Source organism: Staurois parvus, unplaced genomic scaffold (assembly GCF_062004578.1).
Source record: "Staurois parvus isolate SC_StPar_1 unplaced genomic scaffold, SC_StPar_1.0 ptg000574l, whole genome shotgun sequence".
In the NCBI taxonomy this organism is placed as follows: domain Eukaryota; kingdom Metazoa; phylum Chordata; class Amphibia; order Anura; family Ranidae; genus Staurois; species Staurois parvus.
The window spans coordinates 6,306,887-6,325,819 of record NW_028318370.1 but is presented as its reverse complement, the minus strand read 5'-3'; the positions used below and the strand labels follow the sequence as shown (position 1 = coordinate 6,325,819).

General features: G+C 43.5%; 1 protein-coding gene across 4 annotated transcripts in view; it reads left to right on the top strand.

Moving 5' to 3' along the window:
- The window catches only part of LOC149450488 (nectin-1-like), a 170,914-nt gene that overhangs the window by 59,753 nt on the left and 92,228 nt on the right, over positions 1 to 18,933 (top strand). For 3 of the 4 annotated variants that reach the window (XM_089691938.1, XM_089691936.1, XM_089691935.1), the window contains exon 4: positions 9,016 to 9,124. In XM_089691938.1, coding sequence (XP_089548064.1) covers positions 9,016 to 9,124 — 109 coding nt within the window. Of the gene's footprint in view, positions 1 to 9,015; positions 9,125 to 14,150; positions 14,254 to 18,933 lie in introns of all 4 variants that reach the window. The other variant, XM_089691937.1, reaches the window with a different exon arrangement.

The following is an 18,933-nucleotide window of genomic DNA, read 5'->3' as shown; positions in this document are numbered from 1 at the left end:
CTATCTCCTCCTGTGCCACCATCCCGTCCCGTCTAGATTGTAAACTCGAAAGAGCAGGGCCCTCAATCCCCTCATGTTTTCCATTGTATTGGTATTGTTCTGTCACATGTTCTGTCCCCCTTTGTAATGTACAGCGCTGAGCGAACTATTGGCGCTTTATAAATACTGAATAATAATAACAACTCTATCCATTCGTTAATTCTAAACCCTTAGCCGCAATAATTAAGTGATAAAGTTCCCTGTTTTTATATAATTTTGCTGAGGGCTCAAAGTTATAAAATAAACACCTCCACGGATCTCTCTGTATAGTTATCCCACATATTTCCTGAATGTATTGGATTATTTCCTTTCAGTAATCCTGTAGTTTTGGGCAACCCCACCATATAAGTGCCATTGTGCCCCTTTCTCCACATCCTCTCCAGCACAGAGATGAGGTATCTTCTTTTTGCCTGTGAGCTACGTTTGGTGTAATATACCATCTAGGGCAGCACAGTGGCTAAATGGTTAGCTTTTCCGCCTGGCAGTACAAGGGTCGTTGGTTCGAATCCCAGCCACGGCATCTCCTGTCCAGAGTTTGCATGTTCTCCCTGTGCCCGCATGGGTTTCCTCCTACACTCCAAAGACATGCTGGTAGGTTTATTGGATCCTGTCTAAATTGGCCCTAGTATATGTATGTATGAATGCAAGTTAGGGACCTTTAGATTGTACACCCCTTGAGGGTGAGGGACTGATGTGAATGTACAATATATATGTAAAAGCACTGCATAAATTGACGGCACTATATTAGTACCTGAAATAAATAAAATAATAGTTAAACATTTATAATTCATCTCTACTGTGCTCATATTTGTCACCTCATGTGTTAGTTTGAAAATTTTATTCCATCGCTGTGCATTCAATTCTGTTCCAAGCTCCTTTTCTCATTTTTCCAAGAACCCTGGAGGATCAGTTCCTTCCATAGCCATAAGGATCTTCTAAAACCTAGAAGTGACACTTTATGGGGTTATTTTTTCATTTAACAATCTTTCAAATGGATACATGTCCTCCGACGTCCTCAGTGGTTTTGTCGATGGTTTTGTCGATGGTACCACGACTCATCAAAAAACCAAATCAAAATGGTTTTGTCGATGGTACCACGACTCATCAAATGTGATAAATCTTTTTTCTTCTTTAAGTTTTGAAAAGTGTGCAATTTCCCCTCATTCAATATATTTTTCAAACATGCATTCTTATCCTTTATCCATTTCCCAAAAATGGGGGGGAAATACTCCATTCCCATCAAGGGAGTCAATATTGAATTACATTTCCATCCTTTTTGACTATACATTTTATTCCATATACTCAAAACTTTCCTTGTCAGTGAACTAATGTTAACATCCATTGTGAGAAACGTATGTGGTATCTATACAATCTTCTCTAACTCTGCCTTACTTGAAATTCCTTCCATATTTACCCATCCTTTCCCTTGTGTCCAGTCTACTATTTGTGATAAAATCACTGCTAGATTGTAATTCCTTATGTTGGGCAAGCCCAAACCCCCCTTCCCTTTTACTCTACTCAGGACCTCATAACTGATTCTCAGTTTCGTAGTTTCCCATATAAACTTAGTAACCCTCTTCTTTATTATCCCGAAAAAAGACCCTGGAAGGTGAACCGGGAGCATGTGGAACGTATACAGAATTTTTGGCATTATCACCATCTTTACCAGATTTATACGTCCTATCCAAGAGGCTCCTCCCATTGAAAGTCTCCTTCGCTCTTCCTTAATTTCATTTATTAGGGGGATGTAGTTTGCCTGATATATACCTTTTTTTTATTGTGGGGGTTAATTTTACTCCCATGTAACCCATTTCCTTTTCCCTCCAGATAAATGGAATCTCTTTTTGTAGACTCAACTTCTCTGACATTGGGAGGTTGATATTTAATATTTCTGATTTTACCGGGTTTATTTTCAAGTTTGATAGCTCACCATACTGTTTTAATACTCTCATTAGGGTAGGCAACATTATTCTAGGTTTAACAAGATAAAACAACATATCTGCATATGCGGCTACCTTATGCTCCACTTCACCTATCTTTATTCCCGCTATATCTATACACTTCCTTACCCTCACCAGAACAGGTTCCAAAGACAGTACAAACAACAGGAGAGAGAGGGGGCATCCTTGTCTAGTGCCGTTGTACATTCTAAAAAACAAAGAGAGCGCTCTGTTGACCTTAACCGCTGCTGACTGGCTATTATACAATCTTTTCATCCATTTTAGCATTTTAGGCCCTATTCCTAATGCCTCTAGTGTATCAAACATAAATCCCCAATTAACCCTATCAAAAGCCTTTTCGGCATCGATCGATAGGAGTATTGCCGGCACTTTCTCTCTCTTAGCTCTTTGTATAAGAATCAAGGATCTCAAACCATTATCCTTACCTTCTCTTCCCTGGATAAAACCCACCTGATCTAGATATACCCATCAATTCCTTTAGTCTCGTTGCCAGCACCTTAGCATATAGTTTTAGTTTTTATGTTTTGATAATGATATAGGCCTATAACTGGCACACTGTGAGCTATCCTTCCCTTCTTTAAGAATAATCGTTATATGAGCTTGCAGTGACTCCTCCCTCATTTCCAACTCCTCCCCCAGTGCGTTCATATACCTACACATTTTAGGGACAAGAAGATCTCTAAATTTTTTAAACTATCCCACTGTGTATCCATCCGGCCCTTGGCTTTTACCCACCGTGTTCTTAAAGGCTAAGTTAATTTCCTCCTGGGTAATAGGTCTCTCAAGGGTCTCTAGTTTTTCTTGCGCTAATTGTGGCAACTCCACCTCACTTAAATATTCCTGCCTGATTCTTTTCCTCTTCCCTTTCCTTTTGATCACCACCGCTCACATCATAAAGTTCACTACAATATTTTTGAGGCCTATTCGCAATATCAGAGGTAGCATGCAATATTTCTCCTTTCCCATCTCTAATTTTTTCTATAAAATCTTTTGATTTCTTACTATTTAACCTTCTCATTAAGTATTTTCCAGGTCTATTCCCCCACTGGTATCTTTCCTTGAGACCCTATTAAATAACCTCCTCGACTCTTGTTCCATAAGATCTTTTAACTCATCTCTTTTAAGTATTATCTTCTGATATATATCTGTTCTTCTCTTTTTTTTTTTTTTTTTTAATGTAGCTGTTCCAATTTATAAAGCTCTTCCATCACTGCCTTTGTTTTTTTTCCTCGCTCCTTCTTTTTTTCTTCTCCTATCGAAATCAGTATTCCCATAATATAAGCTTTATGTGTCTCCCAGTCTGTGGCCATCGAGACCTCATTAGTCTCATTGAGCTCGAAAAATTGTTCAATTTCTCGCCTTAACGTTTTCTCTACTTCGGGATCCTGTATGAGCATTTAATTTAATCTCGATAGTTGTTTTATCTTGGCCTCTTCCTACTCGTAATCCCATTGTGACGGGAGCATGATCAGAAATGGACATGACCTCTATGTTGGAACTAACCAATGACTCCAACTGTCTATGCTCTATCATTATATAATCCTGTCTGGAATACGAACCATGCACATAAGAGAAGAAGGTATAATCTCTTTCTCTTGGATGTGTCACTCTCCACGTATCCGCCAGTTGATATTTATATAATACAATCAAACACTAAAGACAGCGCTCCTCAAAAAATATATCTCTGAATATGCGGACTCAACAGAATAATATTTGTGCATAAAATAATATGAAATAATACACTACATAATACCATACGAAGCAATCAAAGCAAAAAACTGTTTATGTTTGATTGTTTATGCACCTTGTCCTTCAAGGGTGAGATAAGCTGCTCTTTCGACTATATCACTCTCATCTGATAATATTTTTATATAAATTCTTCCTGTCATTGTTCCCAGTGGCGCTGTCCATATTTCAAAATTTTTGTATATTTATATAATAATCTCTTCAATAACTTCAACTTCCTACCCCCTTCTATCTGTGTACATGATGACGCATTCAGCTGAGGGTCCAAACACAGATTAACCACTTTCCTACTGGGCACTTATACCCCCCTTCCTTACCAGGCCAATTTTCAGCTTTCAGCGCTGTCGCACTTTGACAATTGCGCGGTCATGCAACATTGTACCCATATGAAATTTTTATATTTTTTTTCTCACAACTAGAGCTTTCTTTTGGTGGTATTTACTTGCTGCGGGGGGTGTTATTTTTTGCGCTATAAACAAAAAAAGAGCAAAAAATTTGAAAAAAAAGGTTTCTTTGTTTCTATTATAAATTATATTTTGCAAACAGGTAATTTTTCTCCTTTTAATGATGTGTGTTGATGAGGCTGCACTGATAGACAGCACTCATAGGCAGCACTGATGGGTACTAATAGGCAGCACTAATGAGGTGGCACGGATAGGCGGCACTGATAAGTGGAACTTACAGGCGGCACTGATGATGGGTACTGATAGGCGGCACTGCTGGGCACTGACTGGCGGCACTGCTGTGCTGCACTGATGGGCACTGGTGGGCGGCACTGATGGGCACAGGTGGGTGGCACTGATGGGCAGAGGTGGGTGACACAGGTGGGTGGCACTGATGGGCACAGGTGAGTGGCACCGGTGGGCAGCACAGGTGGGTGCAACTGGTGGGTGGTACTGCTGGGCACTGATTATCAGGGCACTGATCCCTGCTCTGACAACTGCCGTTTCTCGGCAGTACTTTCCCCACATTCTGACAGCGTGAGGAAAGTGCAGCCGAGAACTGGCAAATGCATTTCCCTGTGATCTGCGTGTCATTGGACACGGCTGCTCATGTGGTAAAAAGCCGCTGTGATTGGCCTTTTACCACATCACGTGATCAGCTGTGTCTGTAGGACACAGCAATCATGGAGATTGCCAGTGCGCGCCCTGGGGGACACGCAGGAGAGTGCGATCTGGGAGGACATCATATGATACCCTCCCAGAACTGGCCGGCTGCAGTGTAGCCGTCATTCAGCTATCTGCGGTCAGCAACTGGTTAAAATCACCATCCACGACCTAGCCATTGCCACCGATCCCGTCTCCCGATGAGATTAGATGAATTAGTGAGGGGTATGTGTATATTCTACATCTATGGTATCTCCAGGGTCTCTCAAGGCTGCTATCCAAGTCCCAGGTAGGACAGGGCTCCAGGCGATCTACAGGGTTACACACATGGCTGGCGGGCGCCTGGAGTGCACGCTGCTCACGGCACCATGTTCATGCCCCTCTCCCCAAGGTGTATGGCCAGCTTTAGGCACAGAGTTTGGCATTGTAATATTCTGCCTTTTCTTTTGCATGGGTGGTGTGATTCTTTTCTCTATTTGTAAGTTGAAAAAAAAGCAAAATAAACACTTTTCAAGATTCATATCTAACAGATGGAAGGAAACCGTTATACATCAAGTGCTCAAGAGGAAGCAGGTTGCATATTGAAACATTGCTAAACGTTGAAAGCCTTCACGCGTCAGCAAAATTCTACCATGGCAGCTGCACAGAGGTGACACAGACATGCAGGTGGATCAGCCACACAGCACATCTTTTGTTGGGTATATTTAAATTAATCTCAATGTTTGTTGATGGCAGTGATCCCCCGTGGTCAGTATGCAGTGGGACAAAAGATTGTGGAGATCAGTGTAGTAGGGCTGACTACTGTGATGGTCAGTTTGCCCAAAAGTCCCTCAGCTATAAGATATACATACTTACATTGGCCCAAGCTGGACCCGTGTAAATATGCAATTAATATTAATACCTGTCAGGGACCCCAGTGTCTTCCGCGATCGTGTGTGGGTCTGTGCATGCGTGGTGTGCCTGGCCGCACTAGCATGCGAGCATTGGGACAGGGCACCCGCGATTGCAGCGGCGCTCGCGCATGCGCACTCACGATTGCGGGTGTGAGCCTGGCACCAATCAGGGCGCAGGGTGCCCTATTTAAAACAGGTTAGGACTGCATTGAATTGTCATATGGTCTTACCTGTTTTTTCTGAGTTCCTGATTAGTAGATTGTCTTGTTGCCGACCCTGCCTGACCCTGATTTGCTGTCTGTCTCCTGCTCTGATCCCTGGCTTGTCTGACCATTCTCCTGCTTAACCCTGCATGTTCTGATCTCCTGTTAACGAACCCGGCTTGTGACCTGTGTATCCCTCTGCCTGCTGATTTTGTACTACGCCGCCACCACTGATACCGACCTGGCATGCCCGACGATGCTCTTGTTACCTCCTCACATCAGACTCTCACCTGCTATACACCTCCAACAGTGCTTCTACCACAGCTGGGTGAACCCAGGGGCCGCAACCTGGTCTCGGCCTGCTCCAAGTCCATCCCCACCATCAGGGGCCCTGGTGAACAAGCAGATCGGAGCTTGGATTCCGCGCCTTGGGGGAGTCCGGTCTGTGGAGTGCTAGAGGCTACCGCTGTAGGATCCCTGACAATACCTAATGCTCAACTAATCCATACATAGGGATAAAATGTTAAACTAGAACTCTACATGGTTCATAGACCAGAGGTCAACTTCTTGAGGAAATTAGGGGGGTTGCTTTTTCTATGGATTATACATATAAATAATTTAACACCACTTGAGAAGGCCTTACATACAGTTTTCAGCATAACTATCAAATGCATGAAAGCCTAAAGAGTTTTATTATAAAACTTTATCAAATAAAGTCTTAGGACAAAATTCTTCAGGCACCTGTATAGATATGTAGGGCGCTTGACCCAGGGGAGTCAGCTGGCCAGAGGAATCTGGTTGGACTGACAGGGTAGGAAGACCTGGGGTGTACAATGTACAATAATTGGTGTCACTGGTGAGCATGGCCCCCTAGGAGCACTGAGTCTCAGGGAGTCACCTGAATCCCCCATTGGGGATCCACCACTGTCTACAGTATCAGTATACTTATGGAAATCTCCTATTAAACGTATTTCTAGCAATGTAACTTGAGTTTCCGAAGAGAGCGGAAATTGTGTTCTACGCGGAAAGAGTCTTTGATGCCAGTTTAGCCTGTGCACTTATGAAAGTCTATTCAAAGATGGCAGGAGGACACCGTAATCATAACTCCAATGTATGTGATCAAATGAAAATAAAATAAGGGCAGTCTCTCTCTTCACCGCAACCGATAATTTTCAAACTTTCAGATCTGAACTGTCCTCTACTGGTCTGGATGGTAATTGAATTATTGTGGAACACCATACATCAGGTATCCCCATCGCAGTGTCCCCATACATCAGGTGCACCCATCACAATGCCCCCATACATCAGGTGCACCCATCACAATGCCCTCATACATCAGGTTTCCCCATCACAGTGTGCCCATACATCAAGCATCCCCATCATGATGTCCCCATACATTAGGTTTCCCCATCAGTGTCCCCATACTTCCGGTGTCCCCATCAGTGTCCCCTTACATCAGGTGTCACTATATATCAGGTTATCAGTTTCACCCATCACCGTGTCCCCATCACGGTGTTCCCCATCACAGACCCCCCATATATCAGGTGTCCCCATACATCAAGCTTCCCCATCAGTGTCCCCATATGTCAAGTTTCCACATCAGTGTCCCCATACATCAGGTGTCCCCTTCACAGTGTCCCCATACATCAAGTTTCCCCATACTTCAGACATCCCCATCACAGTGTCCCCCCTATATATCAGGTGTCTCCGTCACAGTGTCCCCATACATCAAGTTTCCCCATACTTCAGACATCCCCATCACAGTGTCCCCCCTATATATCAGGTGTCTCCGTCACAGTGTCCCCATACATCAGAGTTGTGCCCTCCCCTCTATCTTGTACTCAAAGATCACCACGCTCCATCTGCAGTGAAGGCAGCTCCTCCTTCCTCTCCGGAGCTGAGACTGAGTTCCTGAGCACTGATCTCAGTGCCAGTGCCGCTGGAAGGAGGAAAAAACTGAATCCTCACTCCAGCATAAGCCAGGTGCTGTTCCTTCTGACCAGCGGCAAGATCACCAGTGCAGACCGACACCCCCCCCCCCTTCCCCCTTGTCCTGGCACTGGTCATGGGCACCCCAAGCACCTGGGGCTCCTTGGCAGTGCCCAGATGTGCCCATTCATTAAGATGGCCCTGACCATAGACAGGTTCCATGAGAAACCAATACATAAGGTTGGTCTTAGACAGCTTGTAGATATTAGATGGCATCTGGAAGTGAAGGAACAATCTCACCATCAAAGTTGCTAACCTGAGGAATGCTGGAAAGTGTTTTGTGACATCACACGGTTGGCCCTGTTGACATAGCAAGTTTAAGTTGGTGGGAGGGGAACAGTAGTAGCTAGGACTGGTGCTCATTAGAACCCCAGCCAGAGGGTGTCTGTCTGCAAAAGCAGCCATATTGACTGACTGCCCCCTAGTGTATGGGTGACCCTGGATAGGCCTGAGAACAAAGCCCGTACTGGAATATGGAGCAGTCACTGACTGATCTTAAAGTGAAATTTAGGCTCTGCTTAAAAAAAAAAAGGCCTCCCCACCTGCTCTGTGTAATGGTTTTTCACATAGCAGCCCCGATCCTCCTCTTCTTGTGCCCCCGCCGGTGCTTCTGGCTCCTCCCCCCTGCTGAGTGTCCTAGGGGCACTCGCGCATGCTTGCTCCTGAGCGTCTATAAGGCACATAGAATGTGGCTCAGCCCCACCCCCCTGTTCTCTCCTCACTGGCTGCGATTGATAGCATCAGGAGCCAATGGCTTCCACTGCTGTGTCTCAGCCAATAAGGAGAGAGAGACCAGGGAAAGCCACTGCTCTTGTGCACAGCACTGGATTGAGAGGGCTGGGGGGGGGGGGTAGCACACAGAAGATTTTTTTACCTTCATGCATAGAATGCATGAAGGTACAAAAAAAACCATTCAGCTTTTACAACCGCTTTAAGAGTCATTATGGAAATTCCTGGTTCTTTGTTCTTGCATGCCCGCAAAACTAGTCATATCTGATCATGCTTGAATGTGTTACATCGCTTGCATTTATCAGGCTTTGTATGGCGTCTCTAAGACCCCCTCGTCTTTATCTTCTAGATCTGCCTGACTCCATACGGGTGGAGGTGAGGACATTAGACAGTGGGGCTGTTCAGTTTATCTGTGTAGAAGACTCCAGTCCACCAGCCACCAACTTCACATGGAGAAGGTGGGAAACCAACTAGGAATCTCTTGGGTTCATCTTTATCATTGCATTGTTTTGAAACATTTTAAAGTGGAATTGTGACAAGTCTATGGACTTTCAGAAGCATGGCATGGCTAACTTATACAGCAGCATTAGGAGCCAAGCAAGTCTGCTGCATGCACATGTCCTAACAAGTGACACACTGATAGAAACAAGGAGAGTTGACCTCATCAGTCTGCTGCTACTCATTCAATGTCTAGTACAGCTTTTCTCAGCCTCTTCAACACACAGGAACCCTTGAAGTAACTTTCCGGTCTCAGGGAACCCCTGCTAAAAATGACTATATCTACAACGCATGATACATTACTGTGATGGTCAGTGGGAAGAATACTCCTTATGCTTGTGGTCACTGGGAAGAATTATCGCCTTACAGATAGCTAAAAAGGTCAATGGTGTCAGTGGGAACTTATCTGATCAGGGAACCCCTTGCAAACCTCTGGAGGAACCCTAGGGTTCCATGAAACCCTGATGTAGTAACTAGCTAGGGTTGAGGAGGTAACCCAGCTGTATAGCATAATCACAGTAGGAGAAAAGCAACATCATCAACCTAGATCTGGTGTCTGGCTGCACTGTGTAAATCTAAGGACAGGATGAACAGAAAGTTAAATGCTTTGACATGTAAAACTTCTCTCATATATGCATTTTATTTGTCTGTTTAGTTGCTTGTGTGAAGTACAGCTTTAACCACTTGCTGAGCGGCCACCCACATTTTACTGTTGGCTGACATCTATAGGCAGAATCCCGTTCCTGTTCATTGGCAGCCAGTTCCGGGGTCAGGGCGTGTACGTGCGCCACAGATTCAAAGCAAGGAGAAGGAACAAACAGATATTTAGTAAAAGCAACACATATTACACACATTGACACTTGTTAGGCACACACCTAACCCCTTTGATTGCCCCTAGAGGTTAACCTTTTCCTAGCCAGTGTCATTAGTACAGTGACAGTGTATAGAATTAGCACTGGTCACTGTATTAGTGTCACTGGTGATGTCAGAGGTAGTTTTCAATTCCCACCCAGTGTCAGTTGGTATCATAGTCTCACTGATCGCCACCATTAATAGTATAAAAAAATAAATAAAAATCCCAGTATGTGTGTGTGTATATACAGTGAAGGAAATAAGTATTTGATCCCCTGCTGATTTTGAATGTTTGCCCACTCACAAGGAAATGGTCGGTCTAAAAATTGAATGTTCGGTGTATTGTAACTCTGAGAGACAGAATAGCAACAAAAAATTCAAAAGAAATGCATGTCTAACAAATGATGCACTGATTTGCATGTTCATGAGGGAAATAAGTATTTGATCCCCTATCATTCAGCAGGATTTCTGGCTACCAGGTGTCTTTCATACAGGTAACAAGCTGAGATTAGAAGCAGTCTCTTAAAGGGAGTGCTGCTAATCTCATTTTGTTACCTGTATAAAAGACACCTGTCCACAGGAGCAATCAAACAATCAGATTCCAAACTCTCCACCATGGCAAAGACCAAAGAGCTGTCCAAGGATGTCGGGGACAAGATTGTAGACCTACACAAGGCTGGACTGGGCTACCAAACTATTGCCAAGCAGCTTTTGGTGAGAAGGTGCAATCACCATGCAAGATCTCACCTCCGTGGAGTGTCAATTTTTTATATCTATCTATCTATCTATCTATACATATATATATATATATATATATATATATATATATCGTAGTTTGTAGACGCTATATCTTTCTTTTTTTTATCTAAAGACATGTAGCAGAATACATTTTATCCTAAATTTTATAAAGAAATGTGATAAATGTTACATTTAAAAGACGTGTGACTCATTTCGTTCTGCATCGAATTTAGGACAAAATTAGTAATGAATTTTAACGAATCTGAAATCAATTATAACTAAAACAACAAATTCATTCATATTTGGTTCATTTGTTTGTGACTTCAGAGGGTTATGTAAGTGCAATAATACACGACACACTCTGTATTGTTATGATTGGCCAAAGTCACAATACATCAACGTTGCAAACAAGTCGCATGGTAGTCACAAGCAAGTTGCTGAAATGACATAACGAATTAATCCAAAGCTTCCAATAATAACATCTGAAAGTACAAATCAGTTCGGAACAACAAATATACTAAATGAAACTGAATATTTGAAGCGAATCATGAAAACAAACCATTCTGACATAATGATTATGTTGAAACAAAATGACTGACTTAAGGAATTAGTCCGAAACAAATCAGACAAATTCTGAGGAGTGGCTAGTTGCACCCTTGAGGAACCTCAGCCAATCCCCAACAGAAGGCTTGGCAATGGGCTGGGACTTCCTTAAAGGTGTAGGAGCCTGATCAGCAAGAGGAGTGCGGAGTTGGGTGGAAGAAGGAGTAGGAAGATGTGAGGCTGGAGGAGGAAGGCTTCCAGGATGGGATGGAAGACCTAGTGGGGTAAGGCCTGCCTTCGAGCCTGGAGCTGGAAAGGAGGAAAACTCGGGACTCACTGGCCCCCCTGAGAGAGGACCACTTGCATGACAGGGATGGAGTAGCCCAGTTGATAGGTCTGGTAACAGCAGCCAGCCTGCGAGCAGTAAAGGAGAGGATCTGAGTGAGTACACCTGCACCCCCTGGGCAGATAGGGGAAAGAGCACTCTGGTGGGAACCCAGATTAGCCCCCTACTACTGACTATTTACATTATTTAAGGAACAGGAGCCAGATCCCCTGCTCAGGAATAAAGTCTCCAGATTGTTGAGTGAAGAGGAGATCATCTAGGGTCTGGGGTGGTACAACAAGGTGCTGCTGGCTAGCATCCAACAGAGACTATGTTGCTTCAAGAAGGAGAAGTTGTGAATAGTTCAGGAAGTTTTCTTCCATTATCAGTTCCCCGCAATAAATAACAAAACCAAAGCTCAAGGACTGATTTCTGTCTCCTCTTCTGATGAAAGCTTGTGTTGAAAATGCTGATTGGCTGAGCAGGACTATAGGGGGGCCCAATTCAACAGCAACCCCTAAGAGGGTAGTGCTACATATGGATACAATATAGTAAGTGAGCATTCTCACCCTAGGACAAGAAGAATCTGGCAGGAGCAACAGGTGAAAAATGAAGGGGGAAAATATCCCTTCCTCCAGATGGAAAAGCAAAACATACCAATAAAGACTCTTGGAACATATGACTTTATTTTACGTAGGCCAAAAACCAGGAAGCAACCAAAGAAATGTAAAAAGAAAAAGTTTACCAGTAAATATAATATACTTTCTTATATAACCATAAGAATTTAAACAATTGTTAATGACGATTGAGTTTAGTTCAGCTTTAAGGAGGAATATGATGATGGCACAGGGTCAGCCCTGTATACCTAGTAAGTTTATGTCAGTGAGAAGGAGATGGAGAAGAACAATCGTGACTGGAAAAGGTTCAGTGTTACCCAGGAAAACCCTAAGCTAGAGGACATCTACCTTCAGCCACGGACAACATACCACCACTTTGGGTTTTCATATTCCATCTTTTTACCTCCCTGTACCGCTCTTTGGTTATCCTAGTGGGGTGTACCATACCCCTTCCATAACTCCCGGACCAGACACTATGTGGTGGTCACCATTTGGAGATACCACAACAATGATCTTGCTATCAAGCTGGCTTCTTACAGATTTTATAGGGGTGGCAGCTACTCCTGAAGAAGTGAATATTCATGAAATGTCAGGTTTTTATAATGCCTTCCTTTTTAGTAATTTGACTGTGTGGCAATATGCAGTATGTATGGATTAATTCTATCAATGTAATGCGTACCCTATGCTGCTATATGTCAGATATAACTAACCAGTTTGTGGCTTTAATCTGTGAGATCTTCATGTACTGCTCAATAAATTGATCTTTTTTATTTATAATCTACTCAATATTATCCCTTATTTAAAGTCCCATGGGCATTCGATTTGGTTTGTGTTAAATATAAGACTCATTTCGTTATGTATCAAAATTGTTAATGACGATTGAGTTTAGTTCTGCTTTACGGAGTAAGATAGCCTTATGATGGCACAGGGTCAGCCCTGTATATCTAGTAAGTTTATGTCAGTGAAAAAGGAGATGGAGAAGAACAATAGTGACTGGAAAAGGTTCAGTGTTACTGTCAGGGCTCCGGGGTGTGACCAGAGGTATGTGACTGACGCAGGGAAACGCAGGCTTCAGATAAGTTATAAACAATATAATTTATTAAAGACTAACAATACAAACATAAACGCAGTGCAATACTAAAACATAACACAGTGCAAACGAACCAAACCACCCACAGATAACAATACATACAATGCAAGCGTCGTCAGGCAGGCCGGGTCAATAACAATCGGGCAGGTAGGTACAGGGGGTCAGGCAGAGAATGGTCGGGGTCACAAGCCAGGGATAAAACAGGAGAAGTCAGCAGAGGTCCGGATCAGGCAGGGTCAGCAACGAATCGGACAGGGACAGGGATGCAAGAACAAGATACAGGGCCCAGGAAAAACACACACCAAGGCAGAGACTGCAGGTCTGGCCATCCCTTAAATACACCTGGATGATCAACTTCAGGTATTTGGCTGGCTGCAGGGTTGAGTCTCTGATTGCCGGGAGCACCCGCTGGCCAGCCCTGGTACTGCAGCCCACAAGGCAGGTGGGTCCCACCATTACTGGCAAGTCCATTCCTGACAGTTACCCAGGAAAACCCTAAGCTAGAGGGCATCTACCTTCAGCCACGGACTACATACCACCTCTCAGTTCTGGTTAAAAACATCTGAAATAAGGGACTGCCCTTCACGTCTATGGGTTGCCCAAGGTAGGAAGAGAACAAGGCGTTGAGAACATGGTACAGTCACTGACCAATATATATGTATTGAGAACCCCCTTATTTTTGAGACTGGTCACTGTTGCATCCTCGCACAGCCAGGCGTATCAGGTGATTCTTTAACACGTTGCATCGCTTGTGACTATCAAGCTATGTATGACCACCCTAAGACCCCTTGTTTTATATATATTTTTTTTTTTTTTTTTAGATCCACCTGATTCTGTACGAGTGGAGGTATTAGACAATGGGGCTGTCCAGTTTATATGTTTAGAAGACTCCAGTCCACCAGCCACCAACTTCACATGGAGAAGGTGGGTGGGAAACAACTATGAAACGGTTACTTGCATTTTTGTTATTGTACTGTTTTTTTTTTTTTTTATCGATTATTGTTTTTAACACATTTTAAGTGGAACTGTGGCCAGACTATTGACTTTCTAATGTTTACATATTCTTAACCAGTAGTGAATAAGCTTTAAAGCCCAACTGAGGTCTGACTCCCTGCATTTTCTTAGGACTCCCCACATTTGCTCCATGGGTGCCCCGACTCTTTTAGACAAAAAATGTGTAAGTGTGGATTCACGCATGTGCGATACGGATTGAAGCTCTCAGGTTTCACAGCTAATTGACACAGTAGTTGTTCATCGGTTCAGGTCAGGTGTAGATCAGGTTCAGGACAGGTTTGCATCAGGTTCAGGTCAGGATTTTATCCTGTTCACAACTGATGACTTGTGCGGTTTTATTGATGGTTCCCATTGAAGTCAGTAGTTTGTAATCCGCATCTGAACCGGACCGCACTGCTTGGAAATCACAAAGCACTGCTCATATGTGAACGGGCACCATAGGAAGCAATGTTATTTCACATGCCATGTGGATTGGATGCGGTTTGAACCGCATCCAATCCACACACATATGTGAACCAACACTAAAACTCTTCTTTCTGGTCTTTTGATGGACACAGGAAATTTTAACAATTCGGGTTATAGTGCTGCCTGTAGGTCAGCCCTTGGTATAACTCCTTCCATTGCTAGTGTCCTAGGAGGATGGACATCTTTTCTTCACGTCTGTTTTAAAGACTAACCTGTAACGTTTTAGCAATTTTTGTTTCTTCACTTTTCTTCAAGCAAGACACTTGTTTGCACTTCTGCTGGGGGTTTCTCCTCCAATTTACAGCTGTTCATAAAATTTTTTCATCTGCCTAGCTTTTGAACTGCACCATACCCAGACCCTGCAGGTGTGGACATTGGAAAGTGAGCTGGAAGTGACCTTTGGGTACTGGGTTCCACATAGGGTGATTGGCATGCAATTAACATGGCAGATTATCTTGATTCCCAGGTTATAGCACCAGTGATTGGTGGACAGGGTTCTCCAGCGCAGTAGCTAAGTGGGTACTGCTTCTGTCTAGCAGCACCGGTGATGTTGGTTCAAATTGGTGGGCCGGGTTGATAAATTACGGGGAGGGGCTGGGCATGACCTAGCTGTCTTGGTCCATGTTGGAACCAACGACAGAATACATGAAAGGTGGAGGCTCCTTAAGAATCAATTTAAAGAACTAGGCTGCAAGTTGAAGGGAAGGACCTCCAAGGCAATATTCTTTGAAACATTACGTGTGCCATGCGCAACACAGAAAATACTGGGGAGATTAGAGAACTGAATGCATGGCCAAAGGCTTGGTGTAAGAGGGAAGGATTTTGGTTCCTAGAGCACTGGGCTGACTTTTCATTGGGGTACAACCTATATGCTAGAGATGGTTTGCACCTAAATAGAAGGGGGTCTGCTGTGCTGGGGGGAGAGGTTTATGGGACGGCTGGGGAAGTATTTAAACTAGGATCGAGGGGGGAGGGAGAATTAGATTATAATGGGGAAAACAAATCCGACTGGTCAGTCCTTATTGGTGGGTGGAATGGGGAAAGATGAGGGGAAGGCTATGGCAGGTGAGAAGAAGGTTCCCATGTTACAAATAACCAGTGGAATTGGTACCATTTGTATGAAAATAAAAAATATGCAAAATATGTGCAAAAAGTGTCAATAAATTAAAGTGTTTGTTCACCAATACCGGAAGTCTGCCAAGCAAAATAGGTGAGTTGCAAGCTTTGGTGCATGAAGAGAATTATCATTTAATTGGTATTGCTGAATCTTGGCTTCATTCTTCATATGACTGGGCCATGAATATTCCTGACTATGTTCTTTTTCAAAGAGACAGGGTAAATAGGAAAGGTGGTGGTGTCTGTCTCTTATGTGAGAAGTGATCTCAGAGCGAGTGTGAAGGAGGCTGTAGTTGATGGAGAGTGTGATGAGTACTACAAAGGTAATCAATGGAGTTTGTTATAGGCCACCCAGTGTTAATGAGAAGGTGGAGAGACTGCTCTGTGCACAGATTGAAAGGGCTGCAAAGGCTGGGACAGTGATAATGGGGGATTTTAACTACCCAGAAATTGATTGGCGTAATGGTACTGCAGGAACAGTTAAAGGGCAGAAATGTATATAACTACTACAGGATTATTTTATGGTACAGTTCGTAGAGGCCCCAACTAGGAATGATGCTCTGCTGGACCTGGTCATCTCAAACCATGCAGAGCTTATTGCTAATGTTCATATAAAAGATCTGGGTAGCAGTGACCATAACATGATTTAATTTGTTAGCTGTAAACAACAAGGACATACGGGAAACATAAAAACACTCAACTTTAAGAAAGCTAATTTTTCAATGCTGAGAGCTGTTCCCCAAGACTTAGACTGGAAGGGAATATTGGCATCGATGAACAGAAATGAGAGTTCTTCAATAAGACTGTTTGTGAACACATTGTAAAATATATTCCCATGAGCAACAAGTTTAAAAGACTAAAAATCAAACCTATGTGGCTTACAGCCAAAGTTAAAAAAAAAAAAGCTGTAAATTATAAAAAAAGAGCTTTTATAAAATATAAAAATTAAACGCTATAATCGTTTAAATATTACAAAAATATAATAGAATATGTAAAAAAGGAAATAAAGGCTGCCAAAATTTAAAACGAACGGCAGATTGCAAAAGGTAGCAGGACAAACCCCCAAAAATTCTTCAAATATATTAATAGTAAAAAGGTTTACAAAATAATCTAGAGTGGGTGACTGGGGACAAAGAGAAGGCAAATTTATTAACCGCCTCCCACCTGCCATATAAGGAAATGACCAGCGGGCGGCGGGGGCTCTCTTGTTCTGGGAGGACATCATATGACGTCCTCCCATTCTAGCTGCGCATGCGCACCCCCGGGGACGTGCGGCGATCGGTGGTACGCTGTGTTAGGACACAGCGGATCACCGATCACAGTAAAGAGCCGATGATATGGCTCTGTCATGTGATCAGCTGTGTCCAATCACAGCTGATCTCATGTAAACAAAGAAATGCCATTTATCGGCAGTCCTCTCCTAACACTCACAGCGCGTGAGGAGACGAGAGCCAGTAATTGGCATTCCTTAGAGGGGACATCTACACTGATTATCAAGGCACTGATGATCAGGGTCCTGATGATCAGTGCTACCTGCCAGTGCCCATAAATGCCACATACCAGTGCACATCGATGCCACATATCAGAGCTGCCTTTCAGTGCCAACTATCAGTGCTGCCAAACAGTGCCGCCTATCAGTGTCAGCCAGTGCTGCCTATCAGTGCCATATATGAGTGCTGCCTTTCAGTGCCAATAGTGCTGCCTGTCAATGCCCACCAGTGATGCCTGTCAATGTCCATCAGTGCCTCCTCATCAGTGCCCATCACTGCAGCCTCATTAGCGCACATCAGTGAAGGAGAAAAATTACTTATTTACAAAATTTTATAACAAACTAAGAAAAACTTTTTTTTTTTCTTCAAAATTTGCAGTATTTTTTAGCTTGGCAAAAAATAAAAACCCCAGTGGTGATCAAATACCACCAAAAGAGAGCTCTATCTCTCTCTCTCAAAAAAAAAAAATGTTGTTTGGGTACAGTGTTGCATGACCGCGCAATTGTCATTCAAAGTGTGACAGCACTGAAAGCTGAAAATTGGCCTGGGCAGGAAGGGAGTAAAAGTGCCTGGTAGGCAAGGGGTTAAATACCTTCTTCAGCTCTGTGTATACAAAAGGAGCATGGGGAAGTTCTTGTCCATAATGGGCATGGTACTGACACAGCTCCAGATGATCCACATTGGCTCACAACTGATATGATCCGAAAATATTTAGACAAAATAAAAGTGAATAAAGCACCTGGACTGGATGTCATACACCCACGGGTCCTTAAAGACACAGGCATGGCCCCATAGCTGGAGGTGAGTGGTGACCGTGGTCTGTGTTAGCCCTGTCCGTGCGGCGGTCGCCCCTTACCTCCCGCTATGTGGCCCGGTCATCAACAGGCCAAGGACCGGTACCAGCCCTGGCATTGGGCACGGTGGACTCGGCCCACTGGGCAAATGCCTGGTGTGCCCTATAGCCAGTCCAGGCCTGGCCTATGTAAAGGTAGACCAACAAGCAGGTAGTTGCAATAGTCGAAGCAAGAGATGACCAGGGAGTGAATACTATGAATGTACAATTACTTTGGACGGCTGATGGTTGGTTTTCCTTGGTTGGAGAATACAAGAAATGTAAGTTGGAGCCCCCTATTGGATTGATCCTGGTTGTCACTGAGCTAAGAGTTTGATAGTATAAAACATTTTTTTTTTGGCCTCACCCTGAGCTGCTTCATTGAGATCAGTGTTGGAAGAAACTTTGGACGGGGAAGAAAAATGCAAAAAACAGATGCACATTTTTTAGAATTTTCTCCGGGGTGAAGGGCAGAAAAAGGAAAGATTTTGAGGCTGAAAGCAAAAACAACTAAAAACATGGGGGCGGGGGGATTGCTTATCTGAGACCTTCAAGTTTTGCCAACACATTTCTGTTCAATGTGTTGTTCTGCATACATATTCAATGAGAGGAAAAGTGATTCATTCAAGAAAAGGGAAAACATGAGCAGCACCTGCAATCACTTTGACAGAAATAGCCAAAAAAGAT